The sequence below is a fragment of the Leucoraja erinacea genome, chromosome 15, assembly GCF_028641065.1.
Source record: "Leucoraja erinacea ecotype New England chromosome 15, Leri_hhj_1, whole genome shotgun sequence".
Classification (NCBI taxonomy): domain Eukaryota; kingdom Metazoa; phylum Chordata; class Chondrichthyes; order Rajiformes; family Rajidae; genus Leucoraja; species Leucoraja erinaceus.
Genome location: NC_073391.1, coordinates 30,609,975 through 30,630,283, shown reverse-complemented (window position 1 = coordinate 30,630,283; position 20,309 = coordinate 30,609,975). Strand labels below are relative to the sequence as shown.

At 44.9% G+C, this 20,309-nt stretch overlaps 1 protein-coding gene across 1 annotated transcript in view; it reads right to left on the bottom strand.

Moving 5' to 3' along the window:
- The window catches only part of trim8b (tripartite motif containing 8b), a 76,166-nt gene extending 57,491 nt beyond the window's left edge, over positions 1-18,675 (bottom strand). The window contains exons 1-2 of the mRNA XM_055647009.1: positions 18,413-18,675; positions 16,935-17,585 (exon numbers count right to left, since the gene is read on the bottom strand). Of these exons, the coding sequence (XP_055502984.1) occupies positions 16,935-17,585 (651 nt within the window). The 5' untranslated portion in view covers positions 18,413-18,675. The remainder of the gene's footprint in view (positions 1-16,934; positions 17,586-18,412) is intronic.
- Positions 18,676-20,309: the final 1,634 nt, after the last annotated feature.

The following is a 20,309-nucleotide window of genomic DNA, read 5'->3' as shown; positions in this document are numbered from 1 at the left end:
ATGGGCAAGTTGGGCTGAAGGGCCTGTTTCCACACTATTATCCATGATGTTAGTTTCATTACAATATCTGCACTAGGTCATAATCACTCACTAACAATTAGAGTCACCATGGTGAAAGGTAGACAAAGACCCCAGTTTGTTTCTAAATTACTCGATCATGGCAAATATTAAAATTAAACTTAACCAGTGGAAACTATAAGAGTGGGTGGAGTAGGAATAAATGCAACTTATATGATTAAGATTAGCCTATAAAAAAGGTCATGCTACTCCGAAGATGTGGCACTTATTCAGCTTCTCTCCCTTCTGGACTTTTCTCCCCACCTTCTATGCCATTACACAACGCATACTTCCTATGCAAACGGTTCAGACCTTAAATAGATTCACAACTTTAAACCAACTTTGCTTTCCTGATGCAACCTCAACCACAGTAAAATAGCTGTATTGAAAATCTTGAAGCATTTGTTCAGTTCCAGGTTGTTGGCAGAAAAGCAACCTTGTTAACCAATCCACTTTCTGAATCCAGTTTGAACCCCAAGGCAAGTAGCTAGCATTTACCCAAAATGAATATACTACACAAGATGCAGACGGACAGACATACATTCGTAACGTCCTCACCTTACACCCCATCAGCCGTCGCATACAGCACATAATCCTCAACATTTTCGCCACCTGCAACGGGATCCCACTACCAGCCACATCTTCACCCCTTTCTGCTTTCCGCAGAGACCTTTCCCTCCGCAACTCCCTGGTCAACTCGTCCCTTCCCACACAAACCACCCCCTCCCCAGGTACTTACCCCTGCAACCGCAGGAGATGCAACACCTGTCCCTATACCTCCCCCCTCGACTCTGTCCAAGGACCCCGACAGTCTTTTCAGTTGAGGTAGAGGTTCACTTGCACCTCCACTAATCTTATCAACTGCATCCACTATTCCAGGTGTGGACTCCTGTATTTCGGCGAGACCAGGCTCGGCGATTGTTTCGATGAACTCCGCTAAGTCCACCTAAACTTACCTGACCTCCCAGTTGCTCAACACCTTAACCCCCCCCCCCCATTCCCACACTGACCTTTCTGTCCTGGGCCTCCTCCATTGTCAGAGTGAGGCCCAGCGGAAATTGGAGGAACAACACCTCATATTTCGCTTGGGCAGTTTATACCCCAGCAGTATGAACATTGACTTCTCCAACTCCAAGTAGCCCTTGCTTTCCATCTCTCTCCATCCCCTCCCCAGTTATCCTACCAGTCTTACTGTCTCAAACTACATTTCATCTCTGTACCGCCCACTCCACTGACATCAGTCGGAAGAAGAGTCTCGACCCGAAACGTCATCCATTCCTTCTCTCCAGAGATGCTGCCTGCTCCGCTAAGTTACTCCAGCATTGTGTGTCTACCACATGTTTCCATTTTGACATGATGGACTTGCAGCTAAATCCAATAAGCACCTTTGTACAGGTTGGTCAGTGAATCAATAGATGTTCTAGTGCTGAAGACACCCAAATTCGGCGTGGTGCTTTAATGGTCAAACACATGTTAATCCTATTTAGAACAAGTGTTCTTTCTCAAAATAAAGAAAACGCTGGCGTAACTCAGCAATTCAGGAGGCATCTCTGGAGAACATGGATCAGCAATGTTTTGGATCTGGACCTTTCTTCATCTGAAGAAGGATCCCACCCCCAAAGGGTCTCTTATCCATGTTCTCCAGAGCTGCTGCCTGACTCGCTCAGTTCCTCCAGCACTTTGGGTCTTTTTTTGTGCAAGCCAGCATCTGCAATTCTTTGTGTCGCGATGTTCCTCCTCAAAAGTTCACCAAAGCTAGAAGCGCGTGTCAAAGTCTTTTTAAGCGTTATTTTTATCTGTATTCTTTACACCAAAGGGTAAAATTAGATAGGCACGGCGGGGCACTGGTAACAACTAAATCAACGCGATCCAATTCTCAGAACATAATATGCATATCATTCTTCAATCAACTGCAAAATATGGTAGCGGCTTCATCTTCAAATTTGGAACAATTTGCAATGATTGTGAAAACAGACACAAACATCATGGACTACTGCTGAATTAACTGCCATAAATGTTTGACAACAAAACAAGATTCCTCAAGCAGCAAGCAAACACCATGTCTAATAATACCCATCATATTTCCTTGATATTTAATGGCACTGCACCTTTGCAACTACCACCAATACTGGAGCATTATCACAAAATAGAACATAGAAACATACAAAATAGATGCAGGAGTAGGCCATTCGGCCCTTCGAGCCTGCACCGCCATTCAATATGATCATGGCTGATCATCCAACTCAGTATCCTGTACCTGCCTTCTCTCCATACCCCCCGATCCCATTAGCCACAAGGGCCACATCTAACTCCCTCTTAAATATAGCCAATGAACTGGCCTCAACTACCTTCTGTGGCAGAGAATTCCAGAGATTTACCACTCTCTGTGTGAAAAATGTTTTTCTCATCTCGGTCCTAAAGGATTTCCCCATTATCCTTAAACTGTGACCCCTTGTCCTGGACTTCCCCAACATCGGGAACAATCTTCCTGCATGGCACATGGTATAGTACAGCACAAGTCCTTTTGGGCCACAATATCTGTGCCAAACATGATGCAAAGACCATCTCATACCTGCATATAATCAATTTCTCCCAATTCCTTGCATACCCATATGCCTATCCAAGTCTCTTAAATGCCACTTATCATATCTGTCTCAACAACCACGTTCCAGGCATTAACCACCCTTAGTGCATTAAAAAAAAAAAAACTTGCCCCGCACATCTCCTTTAGACTTTGCAGCTCTCATCTTAAAGCTATGCTCGCTAGTATTTAATTTTTCCCACGGTGTGAAAAAGGTTCTGACCTTCTACCCTATCTATCCCTCTCATAATTTAATGAGGTGGCCACATAAACAATGGTGCTAGAAGAGTCAGACAGAAAAAAACACTGGAGGAACTGGGGAGCATCTGGGGAGGGAATAGACAGGGGACATTTCAAGTCAGGACCGCTTTAAAACATTGCCTGCCCATTCCCTCCACAGATGCTGCCTGAACTGCTGAGTTCCTCTGGCACCAGGTTTTGCTGAAGATTCCAGCATCTGCAGTATCTTGTGTCTCTATTCTACAGTAAATAACTAATTTAACTTGTCCAAAGGTGTTAGTATTAACTATAAGGCAGTTAGGAATGTTATAGCTTATCACACATACTCTGGATGTGAAGCTAGGTCAGCATACAAGCAGTTAGTTCCACACCACGCAAGAAGTTTAATTTCACAAGCATTCCACCCACGCTGAAACATTGGGCTGGATCACTGGTCATTTGTCCTGCTACCTATATTCAAACTGCCCACATAACTTTGTGGCTACGTGGCTGCCAGATCTTCAGTTTTACCATCAAGATGCAAGTGGCATCCGTGCTTTGGATGATGCATCTCTAGGCCCATTCCCTTATGGCCTGGCACAGATTGCATTGTTATAGACATTTTTCCACTTGTTTTTAAGGTGCCAGGGTGAAAATCAGATATCAAAATTTAAAGCAAATTATACAGGAGAAAAAAGTTCAACTAAACAATTGAGGTATACAGGAACAACGTGGACATAAATATAGGTTATTAAGTTTGCAGATGACACCAAAATTGATAGAGTTGGGAACAGAGGAGGGCTAGCAAATTGTACAGATCACCAACAGAAATGGGCGAGAAATACAAGATGGAATTCAATCCAAGCAAGTGTAAGGTGCTGCACTTTGGGAGGTTGAATGCAAGGGGAAAATATATAGTTAACAGTAAGACCCTTAACGGCATTGATGTACAGAGGGATCTTGGAGTCTTGAAAGTGGCAACACAAGTAGATAGAGTGGTAAAGGTGAAATTGTCAGCGTTGCCTTCATTGGTTGGGCCATTGAGTTTAAGAGTCATTAAGTCATGCTGCAGCTTTATAGGATTTTGGCGAGGCCATGTTTGGAGTATTGAATACAGTTCTGATCAGCACATTACTGGAAGGATGTGGGGGCTTCAGAGAGTGTTTGCCACAATGCTGTCTGGATTAGAGGGTATTATCTATAAGGAGAAGTTGGATAACCTTTGCTTGTTTTCTCTGGAAGGAAGGTCCAGGAGAGACTGAAGTCTCTAAGATTATTACAACCATAGCTAGGGTGAGCAGTCAGATTCATATCTCCCCAGGGTGAAAATGTCAAGGATTCACCATCACCTTCAAGTACAATTAGGATTGTGTAATCAATGTTGGTTTTGCAAATAATGCCCATGTTTTACGAAATTATTAAAAATCAGAGGGACGGGGGAAAGTCTTGATACACTGCTCCATAAAAATCTTGGTCAAGAACTCTACCTTCAGGAGCAAATTGTACCAGAAGCTCCGGCTGTCCTCTACCAGGTTAAGCAATACATCCCAGCATCATAATGAGCGACAGAGATGCATGAACACGGCTGAAAGTAACTGCTGTGGTCACAGATGGCAAACCTCAAGACCCTCCCATTGGTCGCTAATTGGATTGGGAAGTATTGACTTTGGCAATACAAGCAGATTTAAGTTGGCTGGTTTCCACCAGCCAATTAAACAAAACACTGACAACATTTCTGGTTGGCTTACGTTTCCCTTGATCTTTTAGCCAAGCCATTAGTCAGATCGGTGCAAGTAGCCATCCTTCATTTTAATGCATTTTTGTTGGCATTGCAGTCAAATTCAGACAGCAGAGTACTCCAAATATCAGCCTCAATGCCCTCACCATTCAAGCAGTTTTGCTCAGTCATGAGATATCGGACCAAGGTTTCAGGGCGATGCTCCTGAAAGTAGAATGTGCCTGTCGCTATTGCATGGTAGAGAGCACTTTAAAAAAGTATTTTATGATGGACTTTAGAGATACAGCCTGGAAACAGGAGCGTTCGGCCCACTGAGCCCCGCCGTTCCAGCAATCACCCCATACACTAGCATTATCCTACATGCCAAGGATAATTTACAATTTTACTGAAACCAATTAACGGATATGCCTGTATGTCTTTGGAGTGTGGTAGGAAACCAGAGCACCCGGGGAAAACCAATGCAGTCTTTGAGAGAATGTACAAACTCCATACAGATAGCACCAGTGGTCAGGATTGAACCCGGGAGTCTGGTGCTGAAAGGCAGCAACTCTACCGCTTTACCACCCCCTTAAATTTCTTCAAAATTCATTTGCATTTTCATTTTCATGCTAGAACATTTGCAGGGCCCAAATTACATCCATCTTTTTTTCCCCCGGGAAATGTATAAAGTTCTTCTTTTAGGCACCTTCCCCCACAGTTTTTCCAGCACATCAACAATTATTGGTGCTGCTTCCCACACTCATACTGTACTCAAAAATGTCATTACATTTGCTGCCAATTTCCAACCTGCTTGTACTTTCAATTCCAGCCAACCTTTCCCTTCTTGGAGCTTTATCTCCAGTAAGGGATAACCCAGCTACAAACATATTTTACAAACTTACAGACTCAACGCTATCACACTTTACCCTCATACTTCCTCACACCCTGCCTCCTGCAAGGACTCCATTTGATTCTCCCACTTCCTCCATTTCTGTCACATTTGCTCTGATGAACTTTAGGTGCAAGTGCCATGGAGATGCCCTCCTCCCCGAATTGTGGTATCCTGTCCACCACAAGTAAACAAACTCAATGAGAATACACTGCCATTCACATCAACCCCACCCATTTCAGCATCTCAAAGGAACTTCACAAATCTCTGGTCTACTCTTCCAATTCTGCTTCTCATGGTATTTCTCCATGCAACTACACTTTCATCTCCCCCATCATCCAGGGGCCCTTCTGCTTCTGGCTCACTGCATCCAGAAGCAGCGATTCAGAAATGAGCACCGAATGAGGTATGTTAGATGCTTCCAATTAGCATGCTGCATTCAGTGTTCAGCATGTAGTCTCGACACTGGAAAGACCAAATGAAGACTGGGTGATCATTATACATCCAGTCCTTGCAAGTAATCAAGCTTCCTGTTGCCAGCCACTTTAATTGCCCATCCTACTCCTATTCTGACTAGTCTGTTAAACAAGGTTCTTCTCTTTCACCCAGGGACACTGCACCTTCCATACTCACGAATGAGTTCTATACCTCCAGGTATCTTGCTTTCTTCGTACTTTAGAAAAACAGTGCGGAAACAGGCCCTTCAGCCCACGCCAACAGCGATCACCCTGTACGACCACTGTCCATCACATTAGGGACAATTTACAATTTGTTTTACCAAAGCCAATTAACTTACAAACTTGTACGCCTTTGCAATGTGGGAGGAAACTGGAGCAGTCACAGGGAGAACATATCAACTCCATGCAGGCAGCATCCATAGTCAGGATCGAACCTGGGTCTCTGGTGCTGTAGGCAGTAACTCTACCGCTGGGCCACCATGATGCCCCAACTCCCTGTATCAGAGTTGGCCAAGTCATCCATGATAATCCACTCAGATTCCCCCACACCCCTCCCTTCAAAGGTGGGTTTATGGAACAAGTTGCCAGAGGTGGGAGTTGAGGAATGTACTATAACAACATTTAAAAGGCACTTGGAGCTGCTTTTCAGCATGGAGCATATACCAACCCTACATTACATCATTTTAACATTCCTTGTGCTCTCACTCCAAGGGCCCTTACTTCATAGCTTATATGAACAAAGAGCCATTTTCTCTTCCCCAAGGGCCCAGTGATCAATGACCTCATTTTCAATTTCCCGGGTGATCCGGTTTCCTACAACATTTCAAAGACATGCAAGTTTGTAGGTTAATTGGCTTTGGTAAAGATTGTAAACTGTCTAGTGTGTAGGACAGTGCTAGTGTGCTGGGATTGCTGGTTGGCACAGTGGGCCAGAGGGCCTGTTTCCACGCAGTATCTCTAAACTAAATAAACTAATTTGCTCAACATTCCAGCATCTGCAGTCCCTTGCATCTTCAGTTTAGAAAGTGTTTCTTTTACCTCTTTCAATATTTTTGTTTCCCCAATGAACAGCAGCAGGTTAAAAGGAACAATAGTTCACACTGGTAAGAGTGTGAATGACTAAACAATATACCAATTCCCTCTTTAAACCCTATCCTGTACCAGGTTAATGGGAGTTAGCTTCAGTTGGAGTAGTTTTATCGAAAATCAAAAGTGTTCACTATCCCATGACCTTCGCAGAGAAGTGCGAAGCCTATTGGAAATGTTAATGTCAGGAAAGGATAAATCTGGGCTAGGCTCTGATGCCCCACTGTGAATAGAACTTACACCCCTTTTAGAACCGGAAAAACAGTCAGCAGCACTTTTAAGAACATGGGTTGCCACTTCTGAGAAGAAAATTAGACTGAAAACACCAAATACATTTCTGAAATAATAGTCATTAAAAACAATAAATTGTGCTCATTCCTTAAACTATTTGAGAAAGCAAGCCCATCTTTGGAGTAGACCACTGAGTTAATCACACAGGAGAGGACAACAAACTTGGGCTGTCAGCTGAAGACCAATGAAGGAAGAATTTGACATTCAAAAGTCCAAATTTCTAGCTGTGACCCATTTCATTTTTTTTTTACTTCAATAGAGTTTAATTTGAGGGACAGATAAAGATGGCTGTTTTAGTTCCTTCCAAAAGTACAGCAACATCCGAAACTATTATAAAAGTTGGTCTTCACAGGTCTTGGTTTTTAGGTTTAGGCTTATTATAGTCACATGAACAGAGGTGCAGTGGAAAGATAGTGAAACCTTTTTATTTTCGATAAAACTGAAGCTAGCTCCTCCCATTAACCTGGTACAGGAGAGGGTTTAAAGAGGGAATTGGTATATTGTTTATTCATTCACACTCTTACCAGTGTGAACTATTCCATTTTTTTAATCTGCTGCTGTTCATTGGGGGAAAAAAAAAATGGAAGAGGGAAAGGAAACACTTTCTAAACTGAAGACGCAAGGAACTGCAGATGCTGGAATGCTGAACAAATTAGTTTATTAGTTTAGAGATACAGCGTGGAAACAGGTCCTTTGGCCCACTGTGCCAACCAGCAATCCCAGTACACTAGCACTGAGTTTGGCATGGCTTGCCAAATAGGTCAGATATACCAGGCATAGAGAAAATCAGTTCAGACTCAAGTACATTAGAATGAGCAAAGGCAAAGATACAGAGTGTAGGATATAGTTCTCAACAATGCAGTGCATCAGTTCCATTGACAAAGTCAAATGTCCTCAAAGGGGTAGAGTTGAATCAAACAGTATCCTAGCTTATGGAAGAACTGGTAAGAAGCCCGATTTCAAAGTTACATTGTAGCACAGTGGTAGAGTTATTACCTCACTGCGCCAGAACCTGGTTTTGATATTGACTATAGGTGCTATCTGTAGAGTTTATATGTTTTTCCGGTAAACACATGGATTTTCTCAGGATGCTCCGGTTTCCACCCAGACTTCAAAGATGTAAAGATTTGTAGGTTAATTGGCTTTTGTAAAATTGTAAATTGATCGCTGGTCTGCATGGACTCAGTGGGCCGAAGGACCTGTTTCCACACTGTATCTTTAAAGTCTTAAGGACAGAGTGAAAGAAGCTTCTTTCCCTACCTCCCTCCCTTTCCCTCCCCACCCCCTAGTCTGGTGGTGCGTGCTTCCAAGCGTCTTAATAAAAAACATTGCAAACCCACACCTAGACCCGCTGCATTTTTCTCTCCCTCATCAGACAATATGAATGCTGGCATCCCATCTCACTCAAAAACATTTGTTGCAGTTCTGCAAAGCAGCAGCTGAACAATCATGTTAAATCAAGTTTGCACAAAGACCATTGCTACATTTTGATTAATCAGTCACTTCAGATTTGACAACAATAAAGAGATTTAAATGCATCGACCAAACCAAGTCCCTGCAACGTTAAAATTGCTGGAATCCACCTATTAAAAATGCCAATAAAATTTCAGTTTGGTAAATAGATTTCTGTAACACCCCCCAGAACCTTTCTTTATCCAAAATGATTGATGGATTTAGGTCACAATGTTTAGGATCTAGTCAGAGTTAATTTATTTTGCCTCAATTTAAGTGACCTGGAAATAGATGTTAAGGATTTTTATTGTTTTAGTTGGTAAATTTAGCCCAAGTTTCCTTAAATTGTTTGGTCCAGGGACAAGTATGACTGATGGATTTAAAAATAAACAAGATATGCTGGTTCCTGATGAAACAATTCAAGGAAACTTGGAAAAACAAAATAAAAATTATGGTACTCTGTTTGGAAATGGTATCTCACAATCTATTCCACAGATGTTGGACAAGGAATGCATAAAGACAGAGAGTCAGAGACATACAGCATCTCGGAAACAGGCCCTTCGGTTCAACTTGCCCACACCGTCCAAAGTTACACCTCAAGTGCCTATTAAATCTTTGCACCCTCATCTTAAACCTACGTCCTCTGGTTCTCGATTCCCCTGCCCTGGGTAAAAGATTCTGTTTACCCGATCTATTCCTCTCATGATTTTGCACACCTTTATACCACCACCCCTCCTTCTCCTACGCTCCAAGGAATAAAGTCCTAGCCTGCTCAACCTCTCCTGATAGCTCAGGACCTCGAGTCCTGGCAACATCCTCGTAAATCTTCTCTGCACCCTTTCTAGCTTGGTAACATCTTTCCTTTAACATAGGACCCAAAATTGAACAGCAGCCTTATCAACGTCTTATATGTGACATCCCAAAGCCTTTTTGACCACCCAATCTACCCATGAAGTTTAACCTTTAATCACTAGGTTCCTAGTATGTAGGTTAGCGTACATGGCATGGACTCGGTGGGCAAAAGGGCCTGTTGCTACGGTGTATCTCTAAAGTCTAACAGCTCCTCACGGCTGCTATGAGTCGACTGAATAGACCTCTCATATGATCAAGGGCCCGACCCCAAACGGCACATCCATATCCTCCAGAAATGCTGCCTGACCCGCTGAGTTACTCCAGCACTTTTTTTGGCTTGTAAACCAGCTTCTGCAGTTCCTTGTTGCTGCCCTTGCATTTTGTATCGATACTTTCTGTGTCTGCAAGACTATATTCTGCACTGCTTCCTTTCTCTTTGCACAGCCCAACATAATCATGTATGGTCAGATTTGCCTGGACAGCATGCAAAACAAAGTTTCTCACTGTATCTTTGTACAAGTAACAATAATAAACCAATCCCAGTGGACCTCAAGATTGGCTGTTACTCTTGAAAAGGCCTCACAGGAAACTGGAAACCCGATGAAGATCATAAGACCGTGGAAATTAGGGCATTCAGCCCATCAAATGTGCTCTGCCAGTCGATCATGGCTGATCTATTTTTCCCCTCTCAACCCCATACTCCTGCCTGCCCTCCATAAACTTTGGCACGCTTACCAATCAAGAATCTGACGATCTCCGCTTTAAAAATACCCAATGATGCCATCTGTGGCAATGAATTCCACAGATCAAGGTGTGAAGCAGTCAGATCATTTTACAATCAAAATTGCTTTAAACATTTTTAAATAGCCAAGAATAAATCTGAAAGCTAGTTTCGAGACTGCCCGAAATATCTCAAAGTTCAAGATAAATGGAAAATAGTGCCCAAACACACACTAATTTCCCAGCAGTAGGCTGTAATGGCTCACTTCATGCATTCACATAAATTGTATCAGCAACTCAGCAATTTTGAACTTAATGTGACCTCCCCTACCCACCTGCAGTCCAATCTATCCACACAGGGCCTTTAGCTCATTTTGAAAAATGCTTGCATTTAGCTAATGCAGCACTCAGTGACCTCCAAGCTCAGCTGACTAATGGTTTCCCACTGATGAACACATACACAAAATCTTAAATGACAACTTCACTTACATATTTGCATCAAGCACCCAAACAGCTGCCAATCATATAGAGACATGCAGGGAAGATTAAACTCCTAGCAAAGAGTGGGGAACTTCTGCTCTTTTAGATTAACAATCTTATCACACTGTAACTATGTTTTATTCAGGGTCCGGGGGGGGGGGGGGGGGGGGGGGGGGGGGGGGGGGGGGGGGGGGGGGTGGGTATAAGAGGGAGATTTTACAATGAGGAACAAAATATCAAACTAACATAAATGGACAGGGCAGAAAAGAGATGAAAATTCAAATAAAAAGCCCTGACAATGATTGTCATTGATTCAGAAGAACAAATCCCTTCACTCGCTCAAAACCAAACTTTGCAACCACTGCATTTTCCATCCCGCTTCCCCAAAAAGATGGTCTTATTAAACCAAAACTCATCAGCAACTCATTAATTCAAAAGGCTGGAACTAAAATATTTCAACACAAAAGCAAATTGCTGCTGGGTGTACACAATTTATGACCAGAAGTTCCATTCTAGTATGTTATGGTAAGTCTGGCAAAAATATGATCACCACACGTCAGATATCTTGCCAAGACCCCTCACTGCTAATAAATAAATACATACAAAATGGAAAGTGTACCATTCCTAAACATTTCCCAAGATTTAGAGGGATATAGTCCAAATGTGAGGAGTGGGCCGGCAGAAGAGGTTGGGGTATTGTCTCCAGCGCCTTCAAGGTCGGCTGCAGGAGGTGCCCCCAGGACACAGAGGTGGGCTTACCTGGATCGTGAGTCGCTCCAGTACATCGAGCGCGTAGACTGGACTTTGCACATTTGTGGCAACTCGTGCAAGTGTGAGCTACGCAAAAGGAATTTCACTGTGCAGTGCATACGTGCCAATATGGAACTATTTAACCACCATTGAACAGGACTAGGTCAGATGCAGCATCTTGGTGGGCATGGACAAGTTGGGCTGAAGGGCTTGTTTCCGTGCTGCATGACTATGTTAAGATTTAAATATCAAAGAGGCAGAATTGCAGAGAAAAATGAACACAACCATCATTATTGCTTTCATACAAATAAACATTATCCCCTCCAACTGCCAGCAAGCCCCACATCTCTATGATAAGCCAAACCTTGGTTAATCCCAGGCAATTTAGAGTATACCAGAATTGAACTTTTGATAAGAAAAATGCTGAAAGAGAGAAGGGGAAAATGGCAGCCACGTTTAAGAAGTATAATTTCTAAGATTAAATCTGTATGATTTCAAGTACCCCAAAAGTTTGCAGTTCTACAGGTTTGGAGTGAATGGAGTCAGAGTTAGAGTTATACAGCATGGAAATAGATCCTGCAACACAACATGCCCACGCCGATTAACATGCCCAATATACACTAGTCCCACCTGACTTCATTTGGCCCATATCCATTTAAACCAATCCATGTACAGTGCCCTCCATAATGTTTGGGACAAAGACCCATCATTTATTTATTTGCCTCTGTACTCCATAATTTGAGATTGGTAATAGGAAAAAATAAACCACATGTGGTTAAAGCGCACATTGTCAGATTTTAATAAAGGCCATTTTTATACATTGTATAAATTACCGCAGTGTTTATACATAGCCCCCCCCCCCCCCCCCCCCCATTCAGGGCACCATAATGTTTGGGACAGCAGTGTAATGTAAATGAAAGTAGTCATGTTTAGAAGCAGGGTGATGCCATCCGGTTCGACATCTGTAGGTGCCTGCCCTAATATGGGCGCATGCTCCGGGTTGGCGCCAAGCTGCGGCGCTGCTGCTATTTCTGTTTTTGCTGTCGTTTGCCTGACTGAGGTCAGTTGACAGGGCTCACCATGGGGAGGTCAACAACACGAGCCCCGTCAACTCTGGTGATGCTCTGCCAGGCCTGTATTACAGCCATCTTTAGCTTATGCTTGTTTACGGGGCTAGTCCCCTTCAGTATTCTCTTCAGCATATAAAACGCATGCTCAATTGGGTTCAGATCGGGTGATTGACTTGGCCATTCAAGAATTTACCATTTTTTAAGCTTTGAAAAACTCCTTTATTGCTTCAAAAGTATGTTTGGGATCATTGTCTTGCTGTAGAATGAACCACCGGCCAATGAGTTTTGAGGCATTTGTTTGAACTTGAGCAGATAGGATGTGTCTACACACTTCAGAATTCATTATTCTACCACCATCAGCAGTTGTATCATCAATGAAGATAAGTGAGCCAGTACATTCCGCAGCCATACATGCCCAGGCCATAACACCCCTACCACCGAGTTTCACAAATGAGGTGGTATGCTTTGGATCTTGGGCAGTTCCTTCTCTCCTCTATACTTTGCTCTTGCCATCACTCTGATATGTTAATCTTCATCTCATCTGTCCACAAAATCTTTTTCCAGAACTGTGGTTGCTCTTTTAAGTACTTCTTGGCAAACTGCAACCTGGCCATTCTATTTTTGCAGCTAACCAGTGGTTTGCATCTTGCAGTGTAGCCTCTGTATTTATATTCATGAAGCCTTCTGCGGATAGTGGTCATTGACAAATCCACACCAGACTCCTGAAGAGTGTTTCTGATCTGTGGACAGGTGTTTGGGGATTTTTCTTTATTATAGAGAGAATTCCTCTGTCATCAGCTGTGGAGGTCTTCCTTGGCCTGCCAGTCCCTTTGCAATTAGTAAGCTCACCAGTGCTCCCTTTCTTCATAATGATGTTCCAAACAGTTGATTTTGGTAAGCCTAAGGTTTGGCTGATATCTCAAACAGTTTTATTCTTGTTTCTCAGTCTCACAATGGCTTCTTTGATTTTCATTGACACAACTTTGGTCCTCATTTTGATTATCAGCAATAAAAGTTTCCAAAGGTGACGGAAAGACTGGAGGAAAGGCTAGACGCTGAGAGCTCTCTTATACCTGCATTAAGGAGGCATTTAAACACACCTGAGCAATTACAAACACCTGTGAAGCCATGTGTCCCAAACATTATGGCGCCCTGAAGTGGGGGGGTGGGGACACCATGTATAAACACAGCTGTAATTTCTACATGGTGAAACCAAAATGTACAAAAGTGGCATTTAATAAAATCTGACAACGTGCACTTTAACCACACGTGATTTGTTCTATTACAAATCTCAAACTGTGGAGTACAGTGGCAAATAAATGGTTCTTTGTCCCAAACATTATGGAGGGCATTGTACCTGTCTAAATGTTTCTTAAATATTGCGATAGTACCTGCCTCAACTACCCCCCCCCCCCAGCAGCATGTTCCATACATCCACCACCTTTTCTCTAAAAAAAGTTACCCCTACGTTTCTATTAAATCTTTCCTCCCACAGTTAAAAAAATCTCCAGAAAACCAAAATCTCTTTGCACAATATAGAACTCTCTCTCCATCTTTTACAGCTTCAAGAGCGATGACAAAAATCTGCGTTTGCTCATGAGATCAACCAGTTTTTTTTTAATTTCAACATTTCAGTTTTACAGCCCAATACATCAGCTACTCTCTCACAACGTAGCCTCTTTCAGCCTAACACCTCATCATTTTAGTAAAAAGGAATGAAAAATAATCCACCCTGAACCTCTGACTGCATTAGCAACATTAAAACCTCAGGCACTTTCCTCAAGTTATTAACCTTACTGCAAATGCCAAACACAAAATCTCTCACACACACATACACACACACACACACACACATCCAGTCAAGGAAGTTTTTTAAAATTGATGTGTTTTTAAAGACACAAAAATAAAAGTACTCCAACTACAGATGGGCAGCAACTGGAAAAATAAAGATACCATAAGCATGAAATGCAGCTTCACAAGAGCTCAACCACTCCGTGGTGATGTGAAATAGCTATCAACTTCATTTTTCTTGGGGTTGTTTCATAAACTGCCATCTTATCTGACAAAACTCAATTGAGGCTTACTTTGAAAGCTCTTTGTATGCATAGCCTTGTTTCTTTAGTTGAGTGGGGACAGGCAGATGGGATATAGAAAGGACTTCTAGATAATGTCCAACTTTCCTTAAAGGCCATGCTATAATTACTTCCCCCACCTCTTCTAGTGGAAGTCGATTCACTTTATCTGTCATAAAGGATCCTCCAGTATTTTAAACACCTCAGACGAATCATTATTCAGTCTGAAGAAGGGTCACAACCCAAAATTCACCTATCCTTTTTCTCCAGGGATGCTGGCTAACCCACTGAGTTACTCCGGCACTATGTGTCACTCTTCACGTCCTATGGCCGAGGGAACAACTGCCTAATGACTTCTGAAAGGTCTCAACCTTTCCAAAAAGAGAAAGTTAGATGTTGATTGAATCACTGAGGATTTGTTCAGGTTCAAAAAAATCTTGAAAATTGTTTTTGTCCAAGATGAGAAGTAGCATTAACCATATCCCGTACAAAAATTAAGAAATTCTTAGATTAGGCACAGTTGTGATGACAAGGTTGACAATCTCCCATTAGGTTGAACAATTTTAATGGAGGTTCACTGACAAAACATCCACCATTTCATCTGCACAATTTGTGACTGACCCAAATATTTCCAACCGTTGCTGTTCTAGATACACATCAACATAAAAATATGAGAATTCAACAGTGATAAAGACAGAATGAGGTACATTGCAAGAGGTTATTTAGCCTGTGGAAGTTTACATGAACACTGCAGGTCATTCTGTCAACCCGACTCCCTGCCACGTTCGCAAAATCTCCATCATATTTTTCCACATTCTCACTCACAGGCTACTGTTTACTCTATGCCACAAATGGACATCCATACCAAACACTAACCACACATTCTGTAGGTTTGCCCTCCTGTCACCTAGAATCTATGCCATTAATTACAAGTCCGGGGGGAGGGGAGGCCGGCGGGCAGACCGGGTGGGGGGGAAGGCGGACAGTCAGACGGGGCTAGAGGGGGGGGGGGGGGGGAGGGGAGGGCGGGCAGGGGGGGGGGGGGGGGGGGGGGGGGGGGGGGGGGGCAGGGGGGGAGGGGGGGCGGCGGGGTGGGCGGTGCCCTGGGGGGGTGGTTGGCCCTTGGGGGGGGAGACGGGGGAGGGGGGAGGCGGGCGGGACGGGGGGCAGGGGGGAGACGGGGGCAGACGGGGAGGGAGGGGAGGGGGAGGGCGGGCGGGCAGACGGGGAGGGGAGGGCGGGCGGGCAGACGGGGGAGGGGAGGCGGGCGGGCAGACGGGGGAGGGGAGGCGGGGCAGTGCAGACGGGGAGGGGAGGCGGCGGGGGGGGGGGGCAGACGGGGGAGGGGAGGCAGGCGGGCGGGCAGACGGGGGAGGGGGGCAGGCGGGGGAGGCGGGGGCAGACGGGGGGAGGGGAGGCGGGCGACGGGGGCAGACGGGGGAGGGGAGGCGGGGGCAGGCGGGGCGGGGGGAGGGGGGGGGGGGGGGAGGCGGGGCGGGGAGGGGGGGGGGCAGGCGGGGGGGGCGGGGAGGCGGGGAGGCGGGCGGGCAGACGGGGGGGGGGGGCGGGGAGACGGGGGGGGGGAGGCGGGCGGGGCGACGGGGGGGGGAGGCGGGCGGGCGGGGAGGGGAGACGGGGGGGGGAGGCGGGGGAGGCGGGCGGGCAGACGGGGGAGGGGAGGCGGGCGGGCAGACGGGGGAGGGGAGGCGGAGGCGGGCGGGCAGACGGGGGAGGGGAGGCGGGGCGGGCGGGGGGGAGGGGAGGCGGCAGATGATGGGGAGGGGAGGCGGGCGGGCAGATGGGGGAGGGGGGCGTCGGGCGGGCAGACGGGGGAGGGGAGGCGGGCGGGCAGATGGGGGAGGGGAGGGAGGCGGGCAAACAGAGGGGGCAGGGAAAGGGAAAACAAAAGGCAGGCAAGCAAAGAGGTAAAACGAAAGAGAGGGAGGGAAAAGTAAAGGGGAAAAAAGAGACGATAGGCAGAGGTTGGGGAAGTCAGGCACAGGCCGACAGGGGGTGGGGGGGGGGGAGGGTCAGGCACAGGCAGAGGAAGAGAAAGACAGGCACAAACAGAGGAAGAGGGAGTGTGGATAAAAAGAGATGTAAGTAGCGCGGGTGGAGAAAGTAAGAGAGTGAGGCGAGAGACAGGCAGAGGAAAAGTGAGAGAAGGAAAGAAAGAGGAAGAGCCAGATAATACACGAGGTTCAGATGTAATGAAGTGTTTGCAGATGCAGCTATCTTACCCGTATCTCGTTCCTCCTGACCTCCAGGTCGCAGATGCTGTGGCCATGGTGGCTGCCCATGTAGTAACAATAACGGCACACAGCCACCTGGTCGGTCTCGCAGTGCAGCAGCCGGTAGGCGTCGTGCTGAGCGCAGCTCCAGGCCCGCGCATCCCTGGCCTCGATTAGCAAGTGGCTGCCGCTGACCGAGGCGGCCTGCAGGTGCGCGCCGACGTGCGACTGGCAGCAGCCGGTGTCGCAGCGCAGGCACACCTTCTGCGCCGGCGAGTTGCGGCAGTAGCGGCAGCAGAGTGGGCTGTAGGCCGAGTTGGTGGCCGCCGACGAGGCCGAGTTGGCGGCGGCGCCGGTGTTGCCGCCGCCACCGGTCGAAGCGGCTGCAGCTGCCGCGGCCACGGCGGCGGCGTCGGCCGTGAAGGTGTTGAACTTCTCCACGATGTTGCTGAGCTTGAGGTTCTTCTCCAGCGCCGGCTTCTGCGGGTAAACGTTGTTGCATTCGGGGCAGCGGCTGACCGACTCCTTGGCCCAGGCCTCGCCGATGCAAGCCCGGCAGAAGTTGTGCTTGCACGGCAGCTGCACCGGCTCCACGAAGACCTGCAGGCAGATGGGGCACAGAAGTTCCTCCTCGAAGCAGCTCTTCCAGTTTTCAGCCATCTTGGAAAAAAAGTCGTTATTTTTTTAATTCAAACCCAACGGCCAACCACCCAAGCTCAGCAGCAAAGGTAGGGCGAGATTATCATTTAAAAATAAGGGGAAAAAAGTGTTTGTAGGCAGGAGAAACAAAATAAACACGACCTCAGGCCAAAAAACGACAACAAATAAAGCTCTTTCAGATCACACGCCCTCTCTATTCTCGCCCTCCTTTCTTCTCCACAGCCCTCAACTGTCTGACTTCCTCACTGCCATCCAGCTCATGAAAGCCTCTCTCTCTTCCAAAAAAAAGAGATTTAAAGGGGAAATTCCAATCTTGTTTCAAGATTTCTAGAACGAAAAAAAAGAGGCGTTTTGGTTTCAAATCCAACACATGCACTCGTTTACAGCCATCTTGAGCAAACCTATGTCTTTCTTTTCCAAGTTGGTGTTTATTTTACTTTTTTTTCCCCTCTTCCCCCCTTTCTCCGAGGATTTTAAATCATTTATATTTCTGGCACATTTTCTTCTTGTCGTCAGCCACCCCCTTTTTCTTCCTTTAGGCTTTTTTTCGCTCTCTTCTCCCTTCTTCGCTGCAGTCGAACACCACCCTCTTCTGTCAAGTCCAAACTATTCGTATCTCCTCCCCAAGTCCCAGATACATCCGAGCATGTATATAAAATAATCACTCAGGGGAGACGAGAATCCAATCTGCTTGCTGGCTCTCGCAGCATTTAAATCCGAATCTAACACACACACAAATCAGTTTGCAGCCATCTTGCCTTCTTCCTTGCCTCTGCTTTCTCTTCCCACCCCCTCTCCTTTTCTTCCTTCGTAAATCTCGAGTGTACCTTTTTATGTTATCTGCTTTCCTATTATTTTTTTTCACGCAGCCAAATGCAAAAAATAAAAATAAACAAACGCCAAATCAGAGGAAGGCATTGATCCTCCGGCAATGGACCATAAAGCTTCCTCAAATCATACGCAGGAAGAGGTGTAGGGGTGGGAGAGTCAAAAGGAGGAGTTAAAATATGGGAAAAAAATCCTCTCTGGTCTTATCACCAAAATAAAAATCCAGTGTACTGCCCAAATTGAGTTTAGCTCCCCCTTGTTTTTGGTCATGTGATAATTCTTTTTATCTATAGTAGGAAATGCAATTAAATAGGAAATGCCTGCTAAAACTTTGTCATAATTCGAGTCTTACATTTATATTTTTATCAGTTTTACAATCGAAACAATGTAAGTTGGTAACAGGATTGAATCATACAAGATATTTTAAAACGTGTAAGAATATTTTAAAACGTTTATTTAAAATTTAATACGATTCCATTCTGAAATATTATCAAGATTTATAAATGGTATGAAAAAAATGTGTATATCCTCGCTCGAAAAGATTTGTTAGAGATTGTACGGCAATTATATTTCACGCGGACTCGACCATGAAACTATTCATGCATAAACTGATGTAGCCTTTGTGGTCCCCACGAGATTGTAGAATTTGGAAATTTTACATTTATGTTTACAACATATTAAACACATTTACTTCCGAAATGTGATGAAGGTTGCCTCAGAAAATCTCTGGGGGATTTATGTCTAAATTAGATCATTAAAGATGTGTGATACTAATTTGAATCAGCCCTTTAAAAAAAAAATCACTTTGAAATAGGGCCATGATCCTAATCTTGTAACCGAAGTCAGAAATGCGTATGCAAGGCTGGTGGTATTTGTAGGACCCACCACAGTCAATGTGAGGAAAGAATACCTCGTTATTTGCTGTTACCACCCTTGCTTGGCTTCAAAGTGTTTCTTTCAGTGATCTAAGATCCCAATTCCACGCTCGACCTTCTTTACGAGATTATTTCCCCGTTTTAGACGGTAAACTCTTAAGAAAAGTCCCTGGATAATAGTTTTCTTTTCGTTAAGTTTGTGATTTGGGGATTTTCCAACTATATGGCTTGCTGAACAGTTTGCATATTTACATTGCGCATTAATAAAATTTAAAATAGGTGGATAGTGAATTCAATATCAACCCCCCCCCCCCCTCCCCACAAATCAAAAATACAAATATCGTGTGATCTTACTGCACTGTCATAAAATTAGAGAACAATTAGTCATCGATGAAACATTGTTTCCTTGCAATTGGCTAAATTGATCATTTCAGGGGTGCGGATACAGCCTGTTTCCAATCAGTCCTAAAAATGACAAGGCGGATATTAACACACATCCACAACACAGGGGAAAAGAGAATGTGAGTCATTTCCTGTACAAATACGCCACTATTCACCCGGCAAGTTTTATTGCCTGGCTCATAAAACTTCTCTCCTATTTTCACTCGTACCATTTTATTTCAAAGGTCTGTCGGAAATGAATTAGGGTTTTATTCCTCTTGGTGCTAAAGGGCCGAACGTGTAGGATCAATGAGGCTTGTTACAAGATTTCGCGAAACTATTGTGCAATTGCTGGGCGGAGTCTCTGTTAAAGCAGTCAACACAACGTCGCAGCCTGCATCCTTATAGGAATCGGGTGTATTCTGTTTTCCATAAATCCTTGACTATTCTGTGTATAATTTCTTCAAATCTCCTCCACACACGCTCATCCACACGCGATTCGTTATTGCCAACTGAACTAGTTCAGCTGTTACAGTTTCAGGATCAGCGTAAAACAGTCTGAAGGGTCTCGACCCGAAACATCACCTATTCCTTTTTTCTAGAGATACTGCCTGAACCGCTGATTTACTCCAGATTTCTG